The following is a 26841-nucleotide window of genomic DNA, read 5'->3' on the forward strand; positions in this document are numbered from 1 at the left end:
GAGGAGCGCAGCCTCCCGCTCTCCCTCCTCCCCCGGCGACGAGACCTTCAGGCGGTACGAGGGAGTTCTCAAATCACGGCGCTGCGCTCCTCTACCAGCTGGATTTATCTGGAACAAGCGGCAGAAAAGCAAGCACTGCCTTCTAGAGCGTTCTCATGCACGGGACGAGTGCATGACACGAGGTCAGGCTTGGGATGTGGGAGTTCCAGGCTCTTCACATGAACGTCTTGGGTGTCTGGGGCAAGGACGCTGCACTTTTTGGTTACTCCCTGGGGAAACCACAGCCTTGGTGCTTCTCTTGCCAGACTCCTCTGTTTAGAGCAGGGGTGGCCAACTGGGTGAGCTGTGCCTTGGTACTAACTGGCAGCCATCAGATCCTGCATGTTGTTGTAGGTGAGTTGTGAAGGGGGATGCAGAAATAGTTGGGAGCTGGCCGGTTCTGTTAAAGCAATACAAGTGTGCTGCCATGGCTGTATTGTCCAAATTCCCAAATACCTCTTTGGAAATGAAGATGACCCCCAAACATGCAGACACGCATCCCTGATGGAATACCTTTAAGGTCTTTTTGTACTGTGCAGTGCCTAATACAAGGGTGTATCACCTCTGCATTTAGTTCTGTGGTGGTTCCAGTCAGAAAAATGCACAAATTTCAGCACAACATACTACGAATATAACTCTCCCAAAAGGTGGGTTTGTCCTCTCCCAAGGTCATGCAATTTCATGCCCCTCATCTTCATGTTGCAAGAAACATTCATTTGCTTTTTCAGGACTTGGCTGTGTGAGCAGTAGCCAGAGTATCCAGCACATTCAGACCATGTTTGCCCCAGCAAGATTTGATTCTTTGCTGAGGGATGAAAACTGAAGAAGCTGGAGTTGTGGATGTGCTACCTTCAGGGGAAGGTGTTACTGCTAATGGGAAAAGGTATTTTTGTGTTTGGCCTAGAACAGCTGAGGAAGAGTTATGGTTTGATACACAACGACAGCATGAGTCTGTTGAGAACAATGGGCTGGTACCGCTGGAAAACAGAATTTAATGTTTGTAAAATAATGGATAATGTTACCTTTGCTTCAAGCCTCACTTTTATTCTTTATAGCTCAGATTGTCACTGCTGTGTTTCAGAGGGCTGGTCACAGAGCACACGTAACAGTAACACATGAGCTCTTGGACAAGAAGCATGAGTGTTTTAAACAAAGTCTGGGCTGATGTGAGAATATGGAATCAGTGGTGCTGCTCTGCTATACTCAGGATAGCTGCAGGACTTCTCTCTCCCTTACAAGATTTTGTAGAATTCAGAGAATGATCTTTCCAAACAAAGATTTTTGAATGTTAACTTAGGAGGCTTATGGTTCGCGTTTTGCCAAGCAGCATCTGATGCGTTGTGGTTTGGTAGATCCCTTTAGGGGCGAGGGACAGCTGGTTGCAGGGCTGCGCTTCCAGTCCTGACCGCTCAATCCGCAGCGAATGCTGCCCCCGGTGTTTCAGAGAGGGAAATGCTCTGAATTCATCCCTCAGCTTTTCAAGTTTGTCCAGAAGATGCTAGCGAATGTTTCCAGCCCCTGGATATCTCTGTCATTTTTGGTTTGGCTAGTGATCAGTTTTTTTCAAAAGCAAGCGGTTCTTAACATCATTGTATGTATCATCACGTGCCATTCAGGTCACAGGTGTTCTATAAACACATGCAAAAAACCATTTAAGCGGTCCTGAATATTTTTTTTCCTTCTGCTTACATAAATTTGTGACCTTTTTACATGATACTGTAGTCTCACATGAGCTGTCATGCTTGAGCAATTTTTTCTGTATGAATTCACTTGCTGTTGAAGCTCTGAGTGCTTGAAGTCAGCAACCCCTTCCAGATCAGTAAAGCAGTTATTTTTGCTGGGTTCACAGCCAGGAATTCTCACCATGGGCGTGTCATTGTGCTAATAACTTTCCAAAAATGGAACAAAAAGACTGTGCTGAACCTATGTCATCTACAACTTGAGTACATGCTTAAATCTAGGCACATACCTCATTCATCTGTGTTTAGAAATCATGTATCAAATTACTTCAAAGTTTTATTAACTCCTCCAGAACAGCACATGCTTAATATCAATCCTGCAGAGGATTCTGCAAACTGGAGCAAATTTCCATCCATTTCCATTTGCTTTCAGTGAGGGTTCTTAGCCAGACATGTATTTTCTGGGGTATCCCCAGTGTGGCAGGCTTATGTGTCATGCTGCTCACCTGATAAAATGTTCAACTTTGGTGCGGAGTCTGCACCTGACTCAAGTTTCCATGTCCTTCCAATCTGGGCACAAGTTGCACACAGTTACTGCTCTGTTTATACTGTAAAATAAGCCATCTTGAGCACACACTATTTTTTTTTTTTAAATTAAGAATATAACCCGCAGAGCAATATAAAGAAGCTATGTCTACATCTAATTAAATAAACAGCAGGGAAAAAAAAAAAGACAACAAAACACAAACAAAACCCCCAAACAAACAAACCCCACCAAACCAAACCAAACCCAAACAACCCCTTGCTATCACTTACTACCTAGAAAAACACCAAAATTCACGTAAATTGTTCAGGGAAGTAGAGCTACTGAGGGGGGTTTTAATAGAATTCTTCAATACCATTCCACATATTTCTTGTATTATTCCTTGTCTGGTAGATCACACTTCCTTACATTCGTCTCACCTCTAAATTCAGATTAGAAATAGGTACTTCATATTTCTCAAAGAAGAATCAGAAAATCAACTTCCATAAAGTCTTTTTTGTGTGTACTGGATATTTCTCTTGGAGTGGTCTTGTATTTACATGTTTATCTGACACACCCACTCTGTTTATTCAGACAAAGAAGGAGAAAACTACAAGTCTTTACTTACAAACAAGAGTAGACTAGAGGATTTAAGCCTGGGAATTGCCTGTAATTACCTGCTGAACTGCTAGAAATAGCTGCCTTTTGGAAACAGGAGAAGCCTTCACTGTTGAAAAAATGACAGTAAGAGCTATCTACTATTAGCACTAAGTTCACCATCCCAATTGATCCACATGTGACTTTCTTTCCGAAACCTGAGAGACCTAGTGAGAAAAATTATTTCTTTTCATACTGCACTATAAGAACTGGACATAGAATACAGACTGACAAGGGCCTGCTCTCCCAGAAGTACGTAACTTGGGTAGGCTTGATTCTGTGCTTAAATACCCTGTGGGGACTTTATCATTGCCAGTCTCATGTTACAGAACTTGAACTAGAGCAGATTGTTGAAACATTACAGGAACTAAAGTAATTTCCAGGTACAATCATTAATCACCTGCACCAGGTCTCATCACATACTGAGCTCTCTTCATTATTCTATTAAGACAGGCACTTCATCTTAAATTAGTGCTAATAATTAAAAAATTAATACTAAAGACAATTAAGAATACCTGATCAGAGCAAACATAATATTCTCTCATCCCCTAACTCCACTCCAATTCTCTAATGTGGAAAAGGAAGGATGAAAGACTGGTTGGATTTCTGACTGCTCCCATCATTATAGATATTTGCACTTTTTTTTTCTGCTAGAAATTTTCTTACTAAGTATTTCTATATATAGAAGGTCTCAGGTGGTAAGAGTTGTGTCTGTACTTCATGCTGGGCAAGTACTAGCATTTATAAGTGGTCCTGGAAAATTTGATCTAAATTTTAACATACACAGCTCTTCTAAAAGATCTTTTCATTTCCTGTGAAGATAAATGTAAACAGGATGTAATGATGCTTCAAATTCTCATTTAGAAACTCTTCAGATAAAACAGCCACAAAAATATTATCACTTCTTCCACTCTCTTAGGGAAATATCTAAGTTTAGTAGAGACTATACACACACAAACATTATGTCAACTCCTGCCAAGCCAAATCAGGTATCAGTTTTCTGCTGAAATAGAAAATGGTGGTACCAGTTCTAGGCATTTTCTTAGTCCAGCTGGTGATGCCATAGACAAGATTAGTAAATCTATGGAGGCACTTTCTTCCATGAAAGTCTAACAGGACACTTCTGTATCCCTGTTAGAGACAGAAAAACATAGATGTGGTAAAAATGCCTGCAGGAGTAAGAAAATAGATAGCTCAAACTTCCTAGGTGAATGAAGAGGTGAGAAACATGATCTGAGATATATATATATATATATATATATATATAAAAAAAAAAAAGTACAACTAATCATGGGAACACCTTGTCAATTTTAATTTTAGATCAAAATGTATGTATTTGTGCAATATTACCAGTAATCAGCAAGCCAAAGTTTCCCAAATTTATTTTTATCTTGGTAGGTGAGCAATTAAAATATGGCAAAGTGAGAAAATAATTAATTTTGATAGCAAAAAAAACCAAACAGAAAACCCAAATCAGAGTCTAACATGTTTTCAGAAAATTCAGAAAGTAGCAGAAATTAAGACCAGTCAGGAAGGCTCTGAGAGGGCATACTCCATCATGTGGTACAAAATGAATTTATTTCAGAATGGTTTTCCTCTGTAAGGATAAAGTTACACAAAACGTAAGAGTTGTTTTGACTTTTATGGAGAAGCCAAAAAAAGTGTACAGAGATTTTGTTAACAGAAAGAGGTGGGGCATCAAGAGGCATTATTTTTTCTAAAAGGGATGTATGAGATGGATTCCTGAGTACTTTTAGGTTGATGAGTGTGTTCCCACCAATACTATGAGAACAGGGATGAAGATGAAAAAGAATAGAGATTTCCTTCAGCTTTAATAACCAGGAAAAGAGGTATATCAAATCTCAGGATATTTACATATTTAACTCACAGTTAAGATTTGGAAATAATATTTTCAAGGCCAGTTTACTTGAGAGTAAATCTTGACCTGTTTACTGGGATTTTTCATGTTGGTTTGTAAATCTTGTATCTGTATATGGTAAAAGGGAGAACTGCTGGTATTAGCTTACTTTAACAGCACCTAAATCACTGCTGAATTTCAACCTCTTAAAAAAAGCACTTCATTTCTTACAATGAAGTGAATGATGAATCTAAGGTGCTGTCCCTAAGGAAAAAAGCCAACAGATGTTCACCATTAAGTGATGCACCTGGCAGCAGCTGCCCAGCCAGTCAGCATGTCAGTTCCCAGTAGAGTGGCATAATGACTGCAGGCATTTCTTATGGACAAATCCATGAGAAATAAGGTTTTGTTACTTTTGTTTCTGAGAGAGCAACTTTTTAAAAGAATCTAGAGTGTTAACATCTTCCTTTTGGTTATCTTGTTCAGCCACAGAAGACTGATAAAGAGGATGTGCATAGAGCAGGATGCAGAAGCAGTTCCTAACTGGATTCAAAACCTTGCACCCTGTATCTTGTCTTAGGCTACATCTAATTAATTTTATATGCAGGACAAAGTACAGGGACAGAATCATAGAATGGTTTGGGCTGGAAGAGACTTTTAAAAGTCATCATGGCCAGGCATGCCTTCCACTAGATCATGATGCTCTCAGCCCTGCCCAATCTGACCTTTAACACCTCCAAGGATGGGGCACTCACAACTTCCCTGGGCAACCTGTGCCATAACCACCCTCGTTATAAAAATTTCTTACTTATATCTATCTATACCTACCATCTTTCAGTTTGAAGCTGTTACTTGTCCTATCACTACATGCCCTTGTAAAAAAGTGTCTCCATCTTTCTTATAGGCTCCCTTTAAGTACTGAAAGGTCTCCTCAGAGCGAGCCTTCTCTAGGCTAAACAACTCCAACTCTCTCAGCCTTTCTTCACAGCAGAGGTGTTCCAGCCCTCTGACAATTTTTGTAGCTTTCCTCTGGACCTGCTCCAACAGGTCCGTGTCTTTCCTACACTCAGAACTCCAGAGCTGGACACAGTACTCCACATGCAATCTCACAAGAGCAGAGTAGACTGGGAGAATCACCACCTTCAACTTGCTGGCCATGTTTTGTTTGATGTAGACCAGGATACAATAGGCTTTTTGGGCTGCAAGTGCACATTGCTGGGTCATATCCAAATTTTCAGAATGGAGATGCTACTTTACCTTTCTAACTCCTCAAAATTTACTCCCCTCCCCCAAAAAACTGATTTGGGCTTCATGCAATTCAGGTAAGCCATGCATGATTCTGAGTAAGAGTAAAGTAACTGTTAAATTACACTGTAAGAAATCTTGCTTATCTTGCCTGGCCACATTTATCTGTTTTTTAGCTACTGCAAGTTGTGGCCATTATGTCTGCACAACTTAATTTGATGTTTAAAATCTCAGTAAATTGTCCCAGCTGCTTATCAGAGATAGCAAGCATTCATTTAGGTAGCTAAGCTGGACTCATTCTGTGTGATGCCTGTAATGTGACTCATCGACCTACTCTCTAAGAGAGTACTGCAAATGCAGTCAAGACTGCAGAGTACTTCCTCTGCTGCCTTGCAACTGTCTATACTGGTTCCTCAGAGGCAATGTAGATCTTTGCGTTGGTACTGTTTATTTAACTATGATTCTAAACAGCTGGACTTGCACATAATCAGCAACAAGGAGGGTAAGATGAAAGTCATACGTTCTTGTGTAACAAGAACCTCTCCAAAAATACCTACTGCAAAAGGCCTCGGCATCTCCTACCTTCCCTGTGATGCAGGAAGTGGAAGTTTTATTTCTCAAGTAAACAGATACTGAGATGTTACTTTTCTGAGCAGGAAGACTGGAGGGACTAATTTGGTAAAACTTTGGATTATTATTGACACAAATGAGAAAAAAAATACAGCACATTCTCAAACTGTAGTTTAAAGTATATGGATTTAACACAACCTAAAAAGAAACATGAAGACTAAGCAGACATAAAGTGCATGTATATAAAGCAGGTCATTTGAGTTTTACAATATATCTTTTAAAGAGCCATATGACCACTTAATCCATTTTCTCTTCTTGGAAGTTGTCTGCATCATTCATGTAGTCTTCAAGATCACCATATCTCTGCAAATAAAATAAAGCCTGTATTATTTTATCAATGTTCAGTAACTGAATTACACAAAGACTGCTTTTTTTTTTCCTTCAGTATATTAACAAGAATGTCTGTAATGATTCAGAAACAATGAAATCTGAAAGCTTGCTAAATACATTTGTAGAATTTGTCTTAAAAATGTTTATAAATTGTTTCTGAATAATTCAAAGTACTTCAGTGTAAATAGAAGAATAAAATAATCTTGCTGTGCCACATGTAGGTGTTTCCAATCTTCCCAAATTACAGCTTTGGTTTGTTTTGTTGCTGCTTTCACATGAAACAGAGCCTGCCCACCACAGCCCAGAGATCACACAGCTGTCAAAAAGCTTCATGTCAAACACTGACTCAAACTCTGTGTGAACACAGCAGCAAACCACTGTTTGAGAGACTGGTTCAGCAGAAGTGGATGAATGGTTAAATTGAGTTATATTACACTGAAGCCCAGTAATTCAGAGCTGATCAATTAAATCAGACGTTTTATGGACAGACATTATGGAAATGGATACATCAAATAGCTCAGTAGTACCTTCCGAATCCACCCACGTTCTTCCAAGTGGCTGAACAGCCGATCCACTGTGTCTTTGACTGGCTCATCCACAACACCATCCAGCTCAGCAATGGAGCTGCAATCCGTATACAACTTGTATTTGAAGTGCTTCAAATTATGATAAACTCTTGTACGATCTGCACACACCTTTCCAACCTTCAGAACCTAAGCCAAAACCAACAAATCATTCTCTCTGAGAGAATTGTGATTGCCTTGACACTACAAAGAATAGCTGTCAGTCTGTTTGGTTAGTGAGTCTAGGAAGAGTTTTTGAATAATGAAATAAACAGAACGACCCTACATGCATAAAACCAGCACAACACCACAATAGTTTTCACAGCCACAGCCACTCTGCCCTGGTGAGACCTCACCTGGAGTATTGTGTCCAGTTTTGGGCTCCCAAGTTCAAGAGGGACAGGGATCTACTTGAGAGAGTCCAACAGAGAGCTACCAGGATGATTAAGGGACTGGAGCATGTGTCCTGGGGAGAGAGGCTGAGAGACTGGGGGCTGTTTAGTCTGGTGAAGAAAAGACTGAGAGGGCATTTAATAAATATTTATAAATATCTGAGGGCTGGGTGTCAAGAGGGAGGGGACAGACTCTTCTCCCTTGTACCCTGTGATAGGACAAGGGGCAATGAATATAAACTACAGCACAGGAGGTTCCACCTCAACATGAGGAGGAACTTCTTCACTATGAGAGTCACTGGAACAGGGTGCCCAAAGAGGTTGTGGAGTCTCCTTCTCCGGAGACTTTCAAGACCCATCTTGATGCATTCCTGTGTGACCTGCACTAGATTCTATGGTCCTACTCTGGCAGGCAGGTTGTACTCAATGATCTTTGGAGGTCCCTTCCAACACCTACCATCCTGTGATCTGTATTTTTTGATTCAGCAGGCAGCCAGGTGCAATGGCAGCTTATCAATACTGCTTGTTTGCAAACACAAGTATGTTTACAATTGGTAGGATCATTCCTATCTCCTGGTGGAACTTTGTTACAAAATGACTAACATTTTTAGACAGCCATCATATTGTGAAAGCAGAGGAAAAGAAATTATGATTGCTTTTGCTTAATATGAAGTACTTTCCTAGAGACATGAAATATCAGTTCTAATATTTTGTAGACTGAGTAACTTTAAATATTTCTTCAAGAAATAGACATGAATACAAACAGATATATGCCTAGAAACCGTAGTTAATAAATATATATAGACACTTGATTTCATAAAACTAAAACCTAAACCCAAGGCTTTATACAGTCCAAATGTTACTCTGCAATTACTCTGCAATTGTCTGAGTGGTACAGCTAGGCCACAGGACTGTAGAAATCAATGCCTCTGCATCTCCCACTTATAATAAATTTTACTTCCAAATTTCCATGCAGAAAAGTCCTAACTGTCATATTTAAAGAGGCTTCTTTACAGCAGTATTTATAGATAAACAATTGGTAAACACATAATCAGAGCTTGGATTAGAACAGATTCATTATCATCTGTCAGCACTATCATGAAATACAGCAAATATTTGCACTTATCATGAACTCAGAATTTAAGCAGTGAAGGTGTTTACCAGAAAATTCCAGGTAATATATTGGTTACAAGAACCTTTGGCAATCCTAAATCTTCACTAAGAGTACATGAATTTGGAGGTGTGGGGAAGGAGAGTCACATTTCATCTGCATTGAAGGACATTCTGTGTTTCACAAGAGTCAGTTTTGTTTCATTTCTACAAGAGAAGTATCTCAAGTACATACAACAGCAAACCAGAAGAGGAACCCACAGGTGCACCAATTACTACTCCAACCCATAGAGACAAAGCCAATCAGGTAAGAAATACACATCTGGCTGATTTTCAGAGATCAGGTTTTCTACACTGAACAGCCACATAATGAATATAGGTGTAAAGAACTTCAGCTTCTGATACATACAGGAGAAACTGATTAAGTTTTACTAAAAAGAAGGCCCATCACAGAATCACAGAATTGCAGGGGTTGGAAGGAACCTCTGGAGATCATCTAGTCCAACTGCCCTGGTCACACCTGATAATGTCTTGTCATACCTTTGTGAGTAACTAGCAGGCTAACAGCTAAAAGTCAAATGTCTTTGCATCAGTAATACAAGCTGCAATTGTGTGTAATCTGAAATAGCAACACATGTATCAAAATGCCAGAACTGTTCTATGTTGCAGATAAATCTCTCCTGAGCCACAACAGTGATACCCTTTATGGCTGCCACTGGTAGTATCTGGAATACTCTTAAATTATGAGATTAACTTTTAATCAATGCTTTTAACCTGCACTGTCAGGAAGCTTTTCTCAATGCATCACCAAATGTCTGGGGAACTGTAAGCAACAGTTCCCTAAACTAACCTCCTTGTACACTAGCAGTATCTACTGATAACAAAAGTAACAGAAAAGCATACTTATAAAGATTATATGAACTAAATTTCTGTGTGTTATTTATGTATTTTTAAAAAATACAGGAATATACTTAATTTCTTAAATACATTAACCAGCAGCTTGACCTGGTTTGAGTTAGAACAAATTCTGTTCAGTGATTTTACTTTTCAGCTCAGTCTCCTCTTAGTCACTGCACTTTCTGCAGTTAATGGCATGTTTTCACAGACAGCGTCTGCTTCCAGCAGTGATAACACTTAATGTTTTTAGCTAGTATCGAGGGTTGGTATGCAGACCAAGGTCACTGTTAAATCTTGTGTACTATGTGGGTGTGCAGAGTAAAAGGCCACACCTGCAGGGAGGATCATAAAGTTCAGGTGACCCTAAACTGATCAACAAAGGATTCTATTCCAAACAAGCCATATTCGATACAAAGCTGAGGGTCAGGCCTCTTTTTCTTCTTTGCTTCCTCTTCTTCAATGGCCAGAATTCCCAGGAGAGCTCTATTCATTCTGCCTTTGATCCCTATCCACAAGTTCCTGAATCCCATTCCAGAATATAGCTTCTGAATCTGGTTCCCATCTGCTGCTGAGTTCAGTCTGGAATTTCTGTCACAGGATCAGTGGTGCTGGTGGCTAATTGCTACCAGGGGAATGGGCTCAATATTGATTTTTTATATATTTCATTTTATTGTTGTTATTTCCATTAAAGCTGTTTTAGTTTTCCAATCTGTAAGTGTCCCTTATTCCCTTTTAGATAAAGGGAAGGGAGAGGGGCTGGTAGAGAGAGTAATTTTTTAGTGGCCAGCCCAGCCCTTGACACAGCTCAACTGACAAAAGCAGCTGTAACATCACTGAAAGCAAAAGAGACACATGAACTCAAAAGAATTTTTGATCTGGTCTACAGTAGGCTAGTGATGAACTGAAATTTTAACCATCTTGAGATTAAAAAAAAAAAATCCCATTACTATATTGTAATTCTTCACTGATCACGTACACGTACCTCTATACACCTCCATTTTCTATTCTCCCCAAAATTGAAAAGCTAAGGTTTGTGTTTGGTACTACAGGTGCTTCTGAACTGCAAGACCTACCAAAAAAATGCATAATCTTGATTAATTCAAAATTCCAAAGTATCACTTTAAATACTGAAACCATCAAGAACTGAGCTGTGGTGTTTCATAGAGCATTTCATAACTTTTCAAGTACCCCAAGCAGTGAGGTTTGGCATCTGGAACATTATGGAATGTAAAATAGGAGATAACCACCTTACATCAAACTGATGGCTCACTTCTTTCCCTGACAACAGCTAACAGGAGATAATTAGGAAGTTAGCATAAGAGGCATGATGAACACCAGAATCATCATAATATTACCATACAGCTTTCATCAGTAAACAACTAAGATAGTCTGTATCATCCCAACTGCTATGTTCTACAGTGTGAAAGAAGGTTCCCCAAGAACCTGTCTAATCCCTTTTGGGACCCTTCTCACTTCCAAAGTACCCTGTGGCAATGGGTTTCTTAGCTGCTTTATGTGCAAGGTGTAAAGCATTTCTACATTGGAGAAATGGAGAAGAAAATGGCTAAGTATATACAATGTCATTGTGTATTGTGCTTTTAAAGCAAGAAACATTATCTAAAAATACAATGTTATTTCAGAATGCAGCTTCGGAAAGAATCTCAGGACTGTACTCATTCTAATTTTTTCCCCTCACAGGTCTCAGTGACTCTGTTCTAATGCTTAACTTATCTACTCAAGCTGGCTATATCAGAAAAAAGATGTGTTAAATCACTTTGTATGGAATGCAGGAACATAGCCTGACAATAGCACAACATGTAATGACTGAATCCATCTCCTCTAAGCATGATAATAAATGGAAGTAGAACACCAAGCCTGAGTGGAAAACAGTTTATAATCCAGGCAACACAGGAGCAAAGAAGTGTGGGAGACACCTATGCCTCTGAACTATTTGATTCCCCCCTGACCACGGAGGAATGAGAATTGGCAGCTACACACAGACAAGCACTGCAAGCCTAAGCAAAACTGAACAGCTGTTTCTCTTCTCTTTCTACTGGCAAAGCAGAATACTTTGGAGATGAGAGAAAAGGAAAGTTTCATGCAGAAGAAGAGGGTTGGAGGTCTGGTTTTGTTCTCTCCACATCCACTTCTCTCAGGTAATTTAAAATAAAACTTCAGAAAACAGTCTGACTCTGTGCTTCCATTCAATCTGATCTGCCAGTGATGAACTGCCTTCTCTTTCAGTCAGTTAAGTTCTTGAAATGCCAGTTTTATATAGCTGTGTGCCTTTTTTTCTTTTTTCCTCCTTTCTATTTTTCTCTCAATTGGCAGGAAAAGTTGATCAATGCATTGCCAGAAGAGCTTCGAAGATTACTTGAAAACAGTACCTTTAGTGCTGTAAATTACAGGTCACCAGAAGAACATGATTGTTTCACCACAAAGGCACTATCAAAAATTACTGGAAAGTGCTCAAAAGCTCTCCTTGGTCTGTTCTACAGCTCCTGAGCTATATTGAGTATGCACATGGCAGGCATCTCACCAGATGCTGGAGTACACAGGGTAAAAACTTTCATTTTCTACTATGAAGCTGAAAATCACATGAATTAACTAGCAAGTTAGTTCAATATTCAGTAAAGTATTTCAAGCTTTTTCCAAAGTGAAAAGTAGCCAGTGCTTTATGTAGGACAATGTTTGGACAGCAGTGAGATAATTACTACTGTTATCTGCACTGTTAGTTTGGAAGCTGAAAGATAAATTCTTGTACTAGTTCCCTTACTGTTTCTTGTTAGGTAAGGCACACAATTCTCATGAAAAGCTGAAGATTCTTAAATTAGTGACCCACATTTAGAGACCCATACGGGTTCTGATGGAATGCAGTTATCAGTGCTGGTATGACTGCCAAGGACTTACTGTCTTCCTGCAATAAACTAGGGGAAAAGCCTCGATGGAAATGCCTAGCCCTCTTGACTATCTCATGCGCACACACTCTTATCAAAACAGAGTATTAACAACTGCTGCTTGAATGGCCTGTAATCTATTAAAGAAAAACTCAAAGGCACAGATTTTCCTAGATTTTGAATTACATGCAGAACTCAATATGTTGACATGATAATCACACTGACACTCCTCAAATCTCTAAGTTAGAATATTCTATTTGCAAAGATCCAAGCAGGCTTGATCTTCAGTAAGGTGTACTTCTAGTTTGATGAGGGCTTCACTTTATTTTTATATAAGAAATCCCATTATGCTGCTTTTCGAAATATACTGTAGATACAACTTGTTTGGATGCTTTTTTGTCTTCAGCAAATACTGAGGAGCTTTGGCTGTATTTGAAAATTTTTGTATACTCACAAGTCACTTCTATACCTCTTGCAAGGGAAGGCAGAACCAGGATATCAGCTTTGTACACAATTGTAGCAATATTTTATTCTTGACAAATCATGTGTTTGAGATAAGAGATCATTAATTACCTTATTTAAGAAGGGGTTATGCATACCTAATTATAACAACCTGTAAATTTGAAGGGAAGATCCCCAAGTATCAGGAACAGCCAGGTTCCTAAGAGTCAATGGCTTCGAATGTCTCAGCTGTGAAATATAAAAAAATTGACTGCCTGAGTCATCTAAAATGAATGTAAAATTATGAAAGATTGATTTCATTCCAGAAATATATATAATTGAATCCAAAATGTCCTAGTAGAGACAATTGAGAAAAAGATGCAAGGCTACCTAAATGGAAATTTTTTTCTAGTTTGGACAATTAGTTCTGATAATGCAGTAAGAAAAAAGGCTCTAAAAAATATACTGAAGTAGTAAGTAACAAATCTCAAAAGAAGATCTGTAATTTCAAGTGCCAGTGCAACTGAGATGTCGAGATACTCTGTCCTGAGTAAATAGCTACATGGGAAATAGGAGATATGAAAAAGTCTGAAGAAGGAAGCCATAAATTCCAACTAGGCTGCACTTTGGCTATCAGAGTGACAGTGGCACTATTTCACTCAACGTTCTGACTAGAGCAAACTAGAACTGCTGAAGTGCACATGGATACTCCAAATGCTAGAGGTATAGTAGGCACAGAATTAGTGACCCAGTGCCAAATTATTCTTTAACAAAATAGAAGATACAATCATTCAGTGGAGGTGATTGTCCATTATACAGAAAGTTAATTTTATAATTACTTTCTAAAAGCTAATCAATGTAAGAGTCCTTCTGGGAAAGTCTTATGGGCATTATAGGCACACACAAAGTAAAGGGATTTCAAGTGATCCAATTTGAGTGAAAAAAGGCATTCTGATACCTAGAATATATGTGAATCTGAGGCAAATGCCTTTCTTGATTTAAAGCCTCAGACTCCTGGCATAAGGAGATAGGATCTATTTGAGATTAAAAAAAAATAACGTTGGAGTATTTCTGAGGTATTTGATGGAAATCAGGAATGCCAGGCATGTTCAGAGCATCACTCACTCATGCAGTTTCTTTACTGCTATTTTTCCTTCTGTTAAGAATATGCATCCACTTTAGGATTTGGGACTGGAGCATGTGCCCTATGAGGAGAGGCTGAGAGCCCTGGGGCGTTTTAGTCTGGAGAAGAGAAGACAGAGGGGATTTAATAAATGTTCATAAGTATCTGAGGGCTGGGTGTCAAGACAGGCTCTTCTCTGTTGCACCCTGTGATAGGACAAGGGGTAATGGATATAAACTACAGCACAGGAGGTTCCACCTCAACATGAAGAGGAGCTTCTTCACTGCGAGGGTCACCGAGCACTGGAATGGGCTGCCCACAAGGTTGTGGGTCTCCTTCCCTGGAGACTTTGAAGACCTATCTGTGTGTGTTCCTGTGCAAGATTCTATGGTCCTGCTCTGGCAGCAGGGTTGGACTTGATGATCTTCAAAGGTCCCTTCCAACCCCTAACATCCTATGATTTTCAATCTTCCATTAAATGTTCTCTGACAAAACAAAAAGCTCCTTTAGAAATAACTGATTGAGTGCTCACATTAGAACTTTGGTTAGTATGCCAAACTTCAAGTGTGCTGGCAGCTCTTTAACACAGTTTCAGACTGCCTCCCCATGCACTACAACAGACAGGCATTCTGAGCAGGACGTGTAGAATGCTATGTACCTCGAGTTTTCTTCTTGACCCAGATGAGACTCAGACTGCAGAGATTTCAAAGAGAACAAAAATTGAGGCAAATCTCAAACTTGACTTGAGGGCAAGAGTTATCAGTAAACCCTATTGTATGTCTTAGAGCCCATTCATCCTTTTTATCATTAAGTGCAGCTTATGTTTGGTTACACTTACTGCACTGCAAGTACATATGTTACTTCAGGTACTAATATTAAGTGGCGCAAATAGGGAGGAAACCACACATCTATCATTGTGATGCAGGAATAAACAAAGGTGATGGAAAAACATCAGATTTACTTTCTTGACAGAAGTAATTTTGTTTGAATATACTTTTCATTAACTCTTTCCCAACACATGAGAACGGATGGGGGTGGGAAGCAGAGGAAAATGCCTCTGTTTCATCTCTAAGTTTCCTAGGAACTTCCTTCACAATTCCTAGGTAAATCCAAGACTATACTCCTCCAAACTGCATAATAGTCTTCATATTAAAAAAAAATAATAGAGTGAATGGAAGTACAGTAGCTTAACTCTTGACTCTAACACTATGGACATTCGATGTGTTGATAGGTTTTCTATTCTTTGTATGATCTTCTGTAACACTAGGCAAAGCTTAGTAATAATTATACAGGGTACTTGTCTGAAGTTACCTGCTTGTCATCCGACATGAAGTCATCCACTTCCAAAGTTCTGCTATTATAAAGCTTTCCAGAGAGCAGCACGTTAAACTTACAATAGCGATTCATTTCACAGGCCTGACAAGACATCATTTTTGAATTTTTCATGACTATGTGAACATTTGGGTAACAATCCACACGCTCCTGAAAAACAGATTTCAAATACCATCAAAGAATCTCCAAGAATTGAAAGATGTCTCAAATAAGCTGCTAAGTACTCTGTACTTGCAGAAAAATTAGTGCAAGAGAAATCAGAGATTCAAATCTAAGACTTTCACCACAGTTCCAAACAGAAACCTTCTCAATATTTTTCTAACATTTCACTCAGTTTTAGTTTATCAGTTCTTTCGTTTGGCTTCAGATCTAAAGAATGGCTCCTCCATCCTGGCACTTAATTTTCTTTCATCTCTCTTTTCTTTTTTTGAGGGGTGAGGGTAGATCAACTATATCAATTGGTCTGCTTCAAATAAATACCCTGTATTTCTCCGCTGCCCATACACGGTTAATACAGTGATTATTAGACTGCGAAACCTGTCACACTAACATTATTCTAATAATTTGCATACAACGACTAGCTAACTGTTTACTGACTTCTTTTAAGTGGAGTAAGATTTACAGTGAACATACTGGTTTATCTTTTTGTGAAAGGAGGAAGAAATTTGGTTGTAGCATTTAGCAAGTGACAAAAAGTTTCCCAGCCATCTGCTAAAGTTGCCAGGATGAGCATTCAGGTAACTAGGGACAGATTCTGCTCTGTTACCTAAATATTTTTCTGGCTATAAACACATAAAATACTTTTGATACGTGTAAGTACCAAGAATATATATCATTATAGCAATTACTGTACCTTTATTGGGAATTATAGTGTTAAAAAAAAAAAAAGAAATATTTGGAGCCCACTTCACAATTTGAAGAAGAAGCTACATACCTTGTATCGCTCTTTCCAGCGACTTCTAGAGATTAAGTTCTCAAGACGAGGCTGAATGAAGCGGTCATCCAAATAATGAAGTGAGAGCAACATATCTTGTGCATACTTCTTTTGTCTTGTTCCATCTGTTCAGTGAGAGTCATTATTAATTTGCTGCCCACCCCATGTTTTACAAGTTTCTTCAAATAAAATATTCAAGGACTTTCTGCCTCTGAGTACTAAGAGGTGTGAACGATTTTAATAAATTATTACTGAATTCATTCGCTACTGCTATCCATAAGTGATCCATCTATCTTTTATAAACTGGCATATTTAATTATTTAAAAAGTCTGAATCACGAGAGGTGCATGAATACTCTGCAATCAAGGTTAAGGTGAAAATCTGTCTCCCCAGACGGACAGCCATTCATTTGATCCCATTTATAAGAATGGAAAGGGGTGGGGGGGAATTGACATAATGTTGTCCAGTTTATGTAAGCTGTACATAACGTGTAACGGAGGAGGTTGCAATCCATGAAAAGGGACTGCTCTGATTTGCTTTGCAGCGCAAATTTTGACAACTGTCTTCATGACTTATGAAGAACACACAGAAACAGACCTTTACACTTCAGTGGCACAGTCAGATGCAGCATAAGTGCTTCCAAATACTCACTCATGCAAAATAAACAAACAAGTATGAGGATGAGTAAAACTATCACTACTCCACAACTGTCTCCTTGTCCTGGTTTCAGCTGAGATAAAGTGAATTTTCTTCCTGGTAGGTAGTACAGTGTTTTGGATTTGGTATGAGAGTAATGTGGGTAACACACTTATGTTTTAGTTGTTGATGAGCAGCGCTTAACCTAAGTCAAGGATTTTTTTAATTTTCCCATACTATGCCAGGTGCACAAGAAGCTGGAAAGGAGTATGACCAGGACAGCTGACTCAAACTAGCCAAAGGGATATACCATACCCTAGAAATCATGCTGGGAGGAGTTGGCTGGGAGGGTCCAATCACTGCTGAGGGACTAGCTGAGCATTGGTTAGTGGGTGGTGAGCAATTGCACTGCGCATCACTTTTCCTGGGTTTTATTATTATTATGTTATTTAAACTATTAAACTGTTTTTATTTCAATCTATGAGGGTTTTTTTTCCCCGATGCTCCTCCCCATCCCACCACAGCAGGGAGGAGCAAGTGGAGCAACTGTGCGGTGCTTAGTTGCCAGTGGGGGGGGTTAAACCATTAGACACTCAAATATGTGCTGAACTCCAGGAATTAAACAGGACTTTCATAGGTGCAAGCCAATTCACACTCTACTGAGCTTCACACATACAGATGTGCAAATCAACTGAACTCTCTTCCCTAGTCTTTTAGCAATGCTGCTATCAAAGAAACACAACTGAGGAAGCTCACTGGGTATCTAGTTTTCTATATAAAATCAGTTAATTATCATCATAGCCACTGTAATTATAATTAATTGGTTTTCCATATACAGCTATACTAAAAGCTTGAAGTGGCTGTGCTAGACCATAGAAAAACCCTCACAAGAAAAAGCAAGTCTGAACTCTAATATTCAAGTAGCTGCTCAATTCACACAATTCGCACTAATTCACAAAGATTCAATCCCATTAACTCAGAAAAATGCATTCTGTTCTAAAAATATGTACCTTTGTAATACTAGTCTACATCCATACGATAGAATGTTCTTCAGAAAGACAGAATACAGCCTCCAAGTCACCTGCATAGCTGATCTACTTCCAGCATTGGCACTAAGTTGTTAGCTTTGCAGAGCAGATACATTTTGAAATAGAAGGAAGCTATTACAACCTGCCAAAGTTTACTTACCGCTTTTCATAAGCTTATTTACACTTGATAAAACAAAACAAAACACCTGAAAGAACTATCAGCCATAGATGAAAGGCATTTGTTGCTCCAAAAATACTTTATTCTGAAGCCTGTGGTCTAACTCAGTTTCTCCATTTTCTCTTAGCTCCTGATGACACCAAAACTTCCTCTCTTTGGCACTTTGCTGACTCCTTCCACAACCTGCCACTGACAGTCCTCTCATTAATCCCATTTTCAGTGTTTCTGAAACTACAACTGAAGTTGCCAATCAGCCCCATTACACCAAATGCCAAAGAGTACTTCCCCAGAAATAATGAGACAAGAAATACTGACTGCAGTTGAAATTCATCTGAAAGCATAAAATATAACAAAACAAAAAAAGAAAAAAGAAAAATGTAATCAGATGTGGTGTAATTCCACATCTAAAATTATTATCTATCAAATTCCTCAGGAAAACCTACAAAGCAGATACCACTTTGACAAATCAGGGAATTTTAAAATGTTTTCATGGAGAGATCCACTCTGAAATTAATTTCACTGATCAGTAACAAAGAAACACCTTCCTAAATCTTAGAATGTTTTCTAGGTTTAAAAGAATTAAGACTACACATTTCTCCAAGACTACTCCATCCTTTTCAGACAGATTGCCTTTTTTTTTTTTCCCCATTCAAAATGCTACAGAGCAGCAAAACCAAGAACAGATCTCAGCACTCAACAGTCCCATATTCTAATCAGGAGACATTTTTCCCTAGGACAAATGGTTTTGTAAAAATTTGAATACATTATTATATTATTTAATGTAATTTACTTACCATATAGTGAGCTCAGAAAAGTGTCATCAATTGCATTTATGAGGAAAGCCCTTACTATTCTTTGGAAGTGTACATAATGACTGCAGCGAGACACTGGGAAGAAAGCAATAGAACCATAATCTACTAAAGAAATAAATAAGTTGTAAGCAATGTTAAAAGCACTGTAAAAAGGAACTTTTTTTTCCCATTATTGTAAATTTAGAATTTTAAAACCACTTAAACATGGATTTTAAATTAATTGCAATGTAAAATATCCATACCCATCAGACCTTGCCTTTAAACAGTGTTTCTCAGCCTCATGATCTGAATGAATTTTAGCATCCTAAAGTCACTTGTCCTTTCACCAAGAAGAACCCACAGAAAAAGCTACAAACACTAAAAGAATAATTTGTTCTATGAATAGCAGGAAATAGTGCAAACCAGAGAAGGCCAAGCTTATGGGATTTTTTGTTTTGTTTAGGTTGTTTTGGTTTGTCTCAGTTTTTAATGTTTCCTTTTTTTCCTTTTTCTTTTTTTTTTTTTCTACTTTCAAATACACACATTTCTGGACAGATTTTTACTGGGGAAGAAATACCACAAACGGTCTTGACCTTCTACACTAGCACCAACTGTCTAGTCTGAACAACAACATATGTAAGATGATAACCAGCATAAATTCTGTTTCAAATCTCTCTGTTCCTTCCAGATAACAGTTTTCACAAACAATCAGCTTGAAAAGTTTTCTCACTCAGTGCAGACCAGCTGAAATTGCATACTGGATTCAGGGACCCTGCAGACTTGTGCACCCAAGTCTCACCACCATGGAATGAAAATACATTGAGAAATCCAAATCTCATGGTAAGAATTTTATGTCACTGTCCAGAACAAAACTTGGCCAGAATTAACATGTCTACTCTTAGCATGTATCACAAGATGAAGAATAATGCTTTTAGGTTTCCCCAGGAATGACTGTACCATAGGTAGCCTATTTCATTCTAAATCAGACCACCTTAAAAAAAAAAAATAATCTTTGCAAGAGGGTTTCCCTTCTTTCCCCAAAATTTTATCCTCCTTCCAACAACATACAGGATGGCTGTAAAAGTTTACTGTGGAAATCAGGGTACTTTCACAATAAACTGAAGCCTTCTAAGAATCTGCTTTTAAAATATAATTTCCAATTACACAGTATTTTTACTTACAGACCATAAATATTTATTATAGCACCACCAGCAAGTTATACATATAGAACTGTCACTAAATTTGATCTTACAGTGTGGCAAATAGTGTGCCAGCAACTCGCTATTTGATGTATTTGGTAGTTCCTTCTGTTGTGGCTGGTTTTCACTCTGTACATGCTCTATGTTGTCATCATCATCTTCCTCTACTATAAAATCTTTCATGCTGTCACTGTCAGTTTCATCACTTTCTGTTGGTGTGTGAGGCAAGTGACAAAGTGTTTCCTCTTCTGCTTCATCATTAGAATCCTAATTAAAATTTAAAAAGTATTTCAATCACAAGAATTTTCGCTATTTGCACTTATAAAATACTGCATATAATGGGTAGATTTCTGCCCTCCTAATAACACCATTTGTTCAACTAGCAAGAAATAATAAATTAAAAAAAAATACATCATTCTGACTAGATGACAGCCACCTCCATGTACCTCTCTTCAGTCTAGTTGTTAAGAATTAAGCTACTCTGAGATCTCTAAGATACTTCAGCAGTTATTTTGTTTCCTGATAAAAGTTATTTTAGTCCTTTTATGAGTCTATTCTTTATAGAAAAAAAGGAATTATAAAGAAGTTTTCCTTTCTGACTAGACAGATACATGATGCTTAGTCAACAGAATGCCTGAAAGAACAAATGAAAGAAAATTCTTAAACCCTCAGTGACTAAACTTATACGAATATAAAAGTTTTGGCAGTCAGTATTCCTATCTAGTTAATGTATCAACTGTTGAATGTGACAGAACTGCCGTCATTAATAAAACTCAAACCAAGATATAAATAAGATTACACTGAGTTATGTAACTAGTCTTCACCTTCCCCTACATTCGTTATTTTCTCCACTTGAATTTCAAAGGTAAAATCCAGACCTCACAATTTTCAGTGCTGCAGGATCTCCGAGTTGCTCTTTGTCTTGCAAGTTCTTTCAATTTGGCAAACACATTCTGTTTCCTACTAGTAGAAGTATTTTCTGTTTTATCAGGCTGCTGTTCTTCAGAACCATCATCTTCATCCATTATACAGCGACGCTTAGCAAAAACTTTTCTAACAAGTATATCACTGTCCTCACTTTCATCGCTGTCATACAGGACAGAGGAGCTTAACCTTTTACGCTTCCCAGGCACGATACATTCGTCCTCACCATCTTCTGTGACTTCCCCACCGTGGCTTTTCTCTTCCTGATCCGAAAGGTTTTTCACAACAGTTTCATCTTTTTCGTCTACTTCATCTTCTGATGTGGTAGGTTCTTCTTCCTCAGAGGTATCTGAGCATTCGTCATTGCTGTCAAGTAGTATGAGCTCCCTTTTGGTACGCCTCCAATCAACTCGAGATTTGGATGACGACGGATCTGCTCCAGCTGTCTTATTTCTTGTTTCATATCTTCTGACAGCTGCTTTTATCTCCATTGTAAGGCTGTGACAACACATCAAAATACAAATTGTTAAGACAAAACACTTATCACATTATGCCATTCAAGAAAAAAAGAGCATGCATATGTTGTTGTTACATATGCATGCTCTTTTTTTCTTGAATGGCATAATGTGATAAGTGTTGTTACATATGCATGGCTTAACAATATTATTAAGAGACACATGCCTAAATCATCACCAAACAAAACTATGCATGAGCCGTAGCTTCTGAAGAGAATATACTCTACTCAAAAATTGTAGGAGAGCAGAACTGGCCACACATGAATTGACTGAAAAAACTCAGGTCCTAAGTTCAGCTACTGATCCCACTCACGACTGAGACACTGAGCTTCCCTGCTCCTCAGGAGGTACGTCGCTCGGTCTGGAGCAGCAGCAGGCCTCACAGAGGCGCAGCCCGGCGCCCTCAGCCGCTCCCCCAGCTGAAGAGGGACCACCCTATACAGGCCGCCGGGCCTACCCCTACCTGGCAGCAGGTCCCGCCGCGACACAGGCGCCCTAAAGAAGGTCGCGCTCAGCTGACTACCGAGAGGCCCGAGTCCAAGCCAGCGGCACCTATCCCACCCACCGCCACGACCATAACACAAACTCAACTCCCCCCACCCCTGAGCAGCTCACCCGCAGCCGTTACTTTTACCATTAACGTTCCCGCGTCCGGTGCACAGCCGCTGAAGAGAGACCTCCGCCCCCGGCACTCTGTGCGCCGCTATTGGTCGCCATCCCTGCCACTCAGCTGCTGAGATGTTTGCGGAAGTGCTGGCAGGAGGCAGGGAGAAGAGGGAGGGTGTGTCACGTGGCTCGCCTGAGCTCGCGGGTTGGCGCGCAGGGCGAGGCAGCTGGAGGTAGCGGGTTCGAGTCTTCTCCGTGGGGCGGGGGAGAATGCCTCTTTCACCTCTCTTCCGGCAGGTGCCGGGCAGGTTGCAGAGCGGAGTGGCTCAGTTGTGGGTAGCTCCCTAAAGGAGCTCCAGTGGCTAGGGCTGGTCACCAGTCGCTGAGAACCGGCTTGGCCTGAGGCTCACTCTGCCAAAGCAGCTTCTTCAGAGCTGCCAGCATACTTGTTCTCTGCAGCCTTGAGAACAAGCGCGCTAATTTTACCGCCTTCAACTCCCAAATGATGCGGGGCATGAAAGCAGAATGTGGCAGCTGGTTCTCAGTCAGAGCAGAGATCCCAATGGTGTCCACGTTTGGGAAAGCCACTATATCCTCTCATCCTCTATGGGCCTCTTAGAAATCAGCGCTTTAGTAAATCACTTTTGGGGTGTGGTGCCAGCAACTTCTCATTAGGCTTCTCAGCCAGAAGCAGGAAGACGCCGAGGGCTCTAGTTCCATGCAATTCATTCTATATCCATGTGGAAATTCAAAGGCTGAGTGACACGGAGATGTCTTACTAATGGCAGTGCTCAAAGAGAAACCTGCCAACTCAGCACAAAGTTCTGGTTTTGGTAGTTGCAGCTTTGCAGCATGCACTGAATTGCTGAGCACGTGTGCCACTCTCAGCTGGGGCTGGCCTTTGTGGGGAACCCCAGAAATGAAGGTTAGGGTATTGGTGGGTAACCTGAATGTTGTCTTAGACACAGGAGAATATGTGGGAGTATTGCAGTGGAGGAGTTTGGGAGTTGGAGAGGACAATAAATTCATATGGAAGTTGCACTACTTTTGCTGTAAACTATTGAACTACAGTAATAAATTTCTGATATTTCTTTGCTTAAAACGTTGTTGAGTAAGATGCTGGATTCTGTTCAGTGCTTATCTTTAATTGCTGGATTCTGTTCAGTGCTTGTCTTCTTGTCTTTAATTTGCTCTCCTTTGCTTGGTCTGTGGTACAAAACTGCCACTACCTTGAAACTCATTCCACTGACATTTTTTGTCGTGTTTTAACAAGATCTTGTCTTCATGGGTTGTAATGAAACCACAAGGAGAGGAAATACCTGGAAATGAAAGACGGTTATTTATCATGTGCATAGCACTGCTATGAATTTCATATGGTGAAGAGGTATGAGCAGGTGTTTATGTAGATGGTGGGTTGAATTCCCACCAAAATGTTTATATTGCAAGGATTAGAATGGTTGTAATTCAAGGATTATATTGCATTAAGGGATTTATAGTCCTGGGCTGACATTTCTTTTAATTGCTTTAAATTTAAAGCATGTTATGTTCAAATAAATAAATGGATCAAGGTTTCTGCAGGATTTAATGTTTTTTCCTAAAGGCCGTGGTGGAAGTTATCATTTCGGGGTGCTGCTCTGTTCCTGGTCTTGGTGTTATTTCTGGCTTCTGACGTCGCCACCTAGTGATAAAAGGCGTTAAGAAAACCTTGGAGTTCTGCAGTGCAGGAGACGGAAAAAAGGAATTACAATGAACGTAGTGTATGCAACAGAAGAAAATACATAATATTTTGGGGGGATTTTCTACTTAAATGACATGAAGAGTTTCTGTTATGAATAGTGGCTTCTTAAGGCCAACTAAGATTTTTTTTTTTTTCTAATGCAAATGCTGAAAGATCCTGATTTTTCTGATGATTTTTCAGGGAAGTTCCAGACCCAGTGTGAGGTCATGTTGTGTCCTGAGATTTCAGAAGTGGACTTCCGGTCAAGAGACACAAATTTTTCAAACAGGCCAATTTTCCTCAAAGCTCTAAATTTCTTAAAACATTCCCTACACAAGCTCATCTGTCACGTAACAAATAAATGTGGTTGATTTTAATATGTACCATAGCCTTCTTACTAGGCTTGTGGAATCACTATGTCTTGTGATAGCTACAGCACCACCCCCAATACTGACTTTTCTATTTTACTGGGGTGTCTCAGTCCCCTGTGATTTTAGATGGTAGAGGAATTAATATATTGGAAACTTGAATTTGTTTTAAGTGGCAGCCCCCACTAGCCACTCCTGTTGCCAGCTATTTTTCACTGCTGAGTAATTTCGTCTGCTGCTTTCCAACTGGAAAGCCAGTTATCTGGCAATTGCTATGTACACATTGCAATTTCTCTGAAGCTTCAGCTCTTCAGAAGTTCAGGGAAGTACATGACTATATGGACATCCCGTTGCTACAACAGACCCCGCCTGCCTGGGGTATTCCCTTTCCCTAAGGTAAGCAATGGGAAGCTTGGAGCCACCTTTTCCAGGGACTGTTTACTTCAGCAGTGCAGCATTTGCAAACCCTCTATGAGTCCCAGGCATACTGACCATTAGGCTGGCTCATACCCAAATAAGAATGCTGGAATTTACCCCAAGAAAGCCAAAACCCCAACCAACCATAACCCCAAACCCAAGCCGAAACAAAACCACAAACCAACCAACCATAACACAAAACCAACCACCACCACCAACCCCCCACCAAGCCCCTGAACAACTCTTTTTCATTTTTTAAAGAAGAACACACACAGACTTACGAGAAGGTTAGAGCTGTCTGGAATTGGCACAACCACCGAGGTGAGCGTCTCTTGCTCTCTGACAGATACCAATAGCTCAGCAGATTGTTAGAACCCAAACAGCAAGCCACCTCTGAGGTTAAGAAGCAAATGCCTCATGTCAAGGCAACCTAAACCAAGGAGTTCTAATGCTTTTGAAATAGATTTTCCGACAGCACGAAATTTCAGCGTTGCAGTTCCTCAGAAGGAATTGCTCTGTTTACTCTTTACCAGCTTATATCACTAGGGACTCCCTGTGCCTTCACCAAACACACTGCCCAGTCCCTTTATGTTATGCATTAAATAGCTATGTAACTTAACCAGACAATAGCTGTTTTATCACTGGAAAGGGCTGCTAGGACTCATGGTGAGACCCCCAAGTAAGATTATGCCTAGAGTGTAGAAACTGAATACAGAGTCATCTTACTTTTTTCCATTCTTTTGTTCTTTCTCTCATTCTTTCTCTCCGTTGAACTCATCCCTCTAAAGGACACACAAAGAGAATATTACAGAGACTCATTATCTTGCATTTCTCTGCCTCCTGGTCCTTGTCAGTGGAAGACTATTTCCTTAATTTTAGGGAGAATCCCTGCCCAGAAGCCCTGGTAGCTGCTGGCTGACTTTTATGTGATTCTCGTCCCTTTTTGCTATCACTCTGTAGCCAGTAGCAACAGAGAAACTGACCTTAACAGTTAGTTTCTTAGAAGTTTGTAAGATTCTATTCAAATTCATGTTTTAAAGAACATACCTCTCCATCTAGAAGAAAAATTTTCCCAACAATTTAAAAAGTTTTCTAGAGCCTTGAGTGTTCAAAGTAATTTTAAATGTTGGTTGCTTTTTTCTCTCTCTCTCTTTTTTTTTTTTTTATCCCATGCTTTTGTAATAGTAAGACTTTTCTCAGGGACTGGAATTCATTTCTGCACAGAAGCCTTTTTAACAAATTAAGTGGGGTTTATGAGATCCTTAATCCTGATTCTGGATCTTTGTGCAGCATTGAATTTCATAGAAAGAATGTTTTCTGACAAAAGAGACCAATGGAGTTAACACTTAATCTCTTTCTGAAACACTGAGAGCTTTCTGGTCTCATGAGATTCTGAAATCAGGTTCCATATACAAAAGTTTTCTTTGTGTGTCTTGTAGGCTGGATCACAATCATTACATGACTTGCATGTTTGTGTTGTCTGCAGTGCCTTTGGGAGTTCTTGTTGTTCCTGCTATCAAAAAGTCCTAGTAATTGATAAAATGTGTAGTTTACCTTGCCATTTGTGTGTGTAAGTTAAAATCTCTTATCTTCAGTGCTTGAAGTAAATACAGTTAATAGTAGGAGAGCACATGATGAATGTAGTTATTACTGTTTGAAGATCACCCGCATTTTGGTCCAATTCCACTCCACTAAAACTCTGGTTTATTTTATTTTCACTGCCATAAGATTTCTGAAATACCCAGGTCTTTCACAATCCTGCCAAGTATGAATTACATCCATCTGTGCTGAAGTAGGAGACTTTCAGATTTT

General features: G+C 39.5%; 1 protein-coding gene across 1 annotated transcript; it reads right to left on the bottom strand.

Annotated features, from left to right (window-relative positions):
- Positions 1 to 6859: 6859 nt before the first annotated feature.
- CCDC82 (coiled-coil domain containing 82) lies at positions 6860 to 21897 on the bottom strand. Its single transcript, XM_054389847.1, has 7 exons — positions 21361 to 21897; positions 20536 to 20749; positions 19287 to 19379; positions 16651 to 16775; positions 15696 to 15866; positions 7489 to 7674; positions 6860 to 6934 (listed from the first exon to the last, which is right to left on the bottom strand). Exons 1-7 carry the CDS (start codon positions 21895 to 21897, stop codon positions 6869 to 6871), a joined length of 1392 nt encoding a protein of 463 aa, XP_054245822.1. The 3' UTR covers positions 6860 to 6868.
- Between the last annotated feature and the right edge of the window lie 4944 nt (positions 21898 to 26841).

The sequence above is a fragment of the Indicator indicator genome, chromosome 1, assembly GCF_027791375.1.
Source record: "Indicator indicator isolate 239-I01 chromosome 1, UM_Iind_1.1, whole genome shotgun sequence".
Classification (NCBI taxonomy): domain Eukaryota; kingdom Metazoa; phylum Chordata; class Aves; order Piciformes; family Indicatoridae; genus Indicator; species Indicator indicator.

Excerpts from the sequence above, each read along its gene's own strand:
- CCDC82 (XM_054389847.1), bottom strand. The coding sequence starts at position 21,897 with ATGGAGATAAAAGCAGCTGTCAGAAGATATGAAACAAGAAATAAGACA. Across the intron at positions 7,675-15,695 it reads TCATGTCGGATGACAAGCAG|GTTCTGAAGGTTGGAAAGGT; the intron begins GTAACTTCAGAC and ends GTTTTGGCTTAG. Across the intron at positions 6,935-7,488 it reads AACGTGGGTGGATTCGGAAG|AGATATGGTGATCTTGAAGA; the intron begins GTACTACTGAGC and ends TTTTATTTGCAG.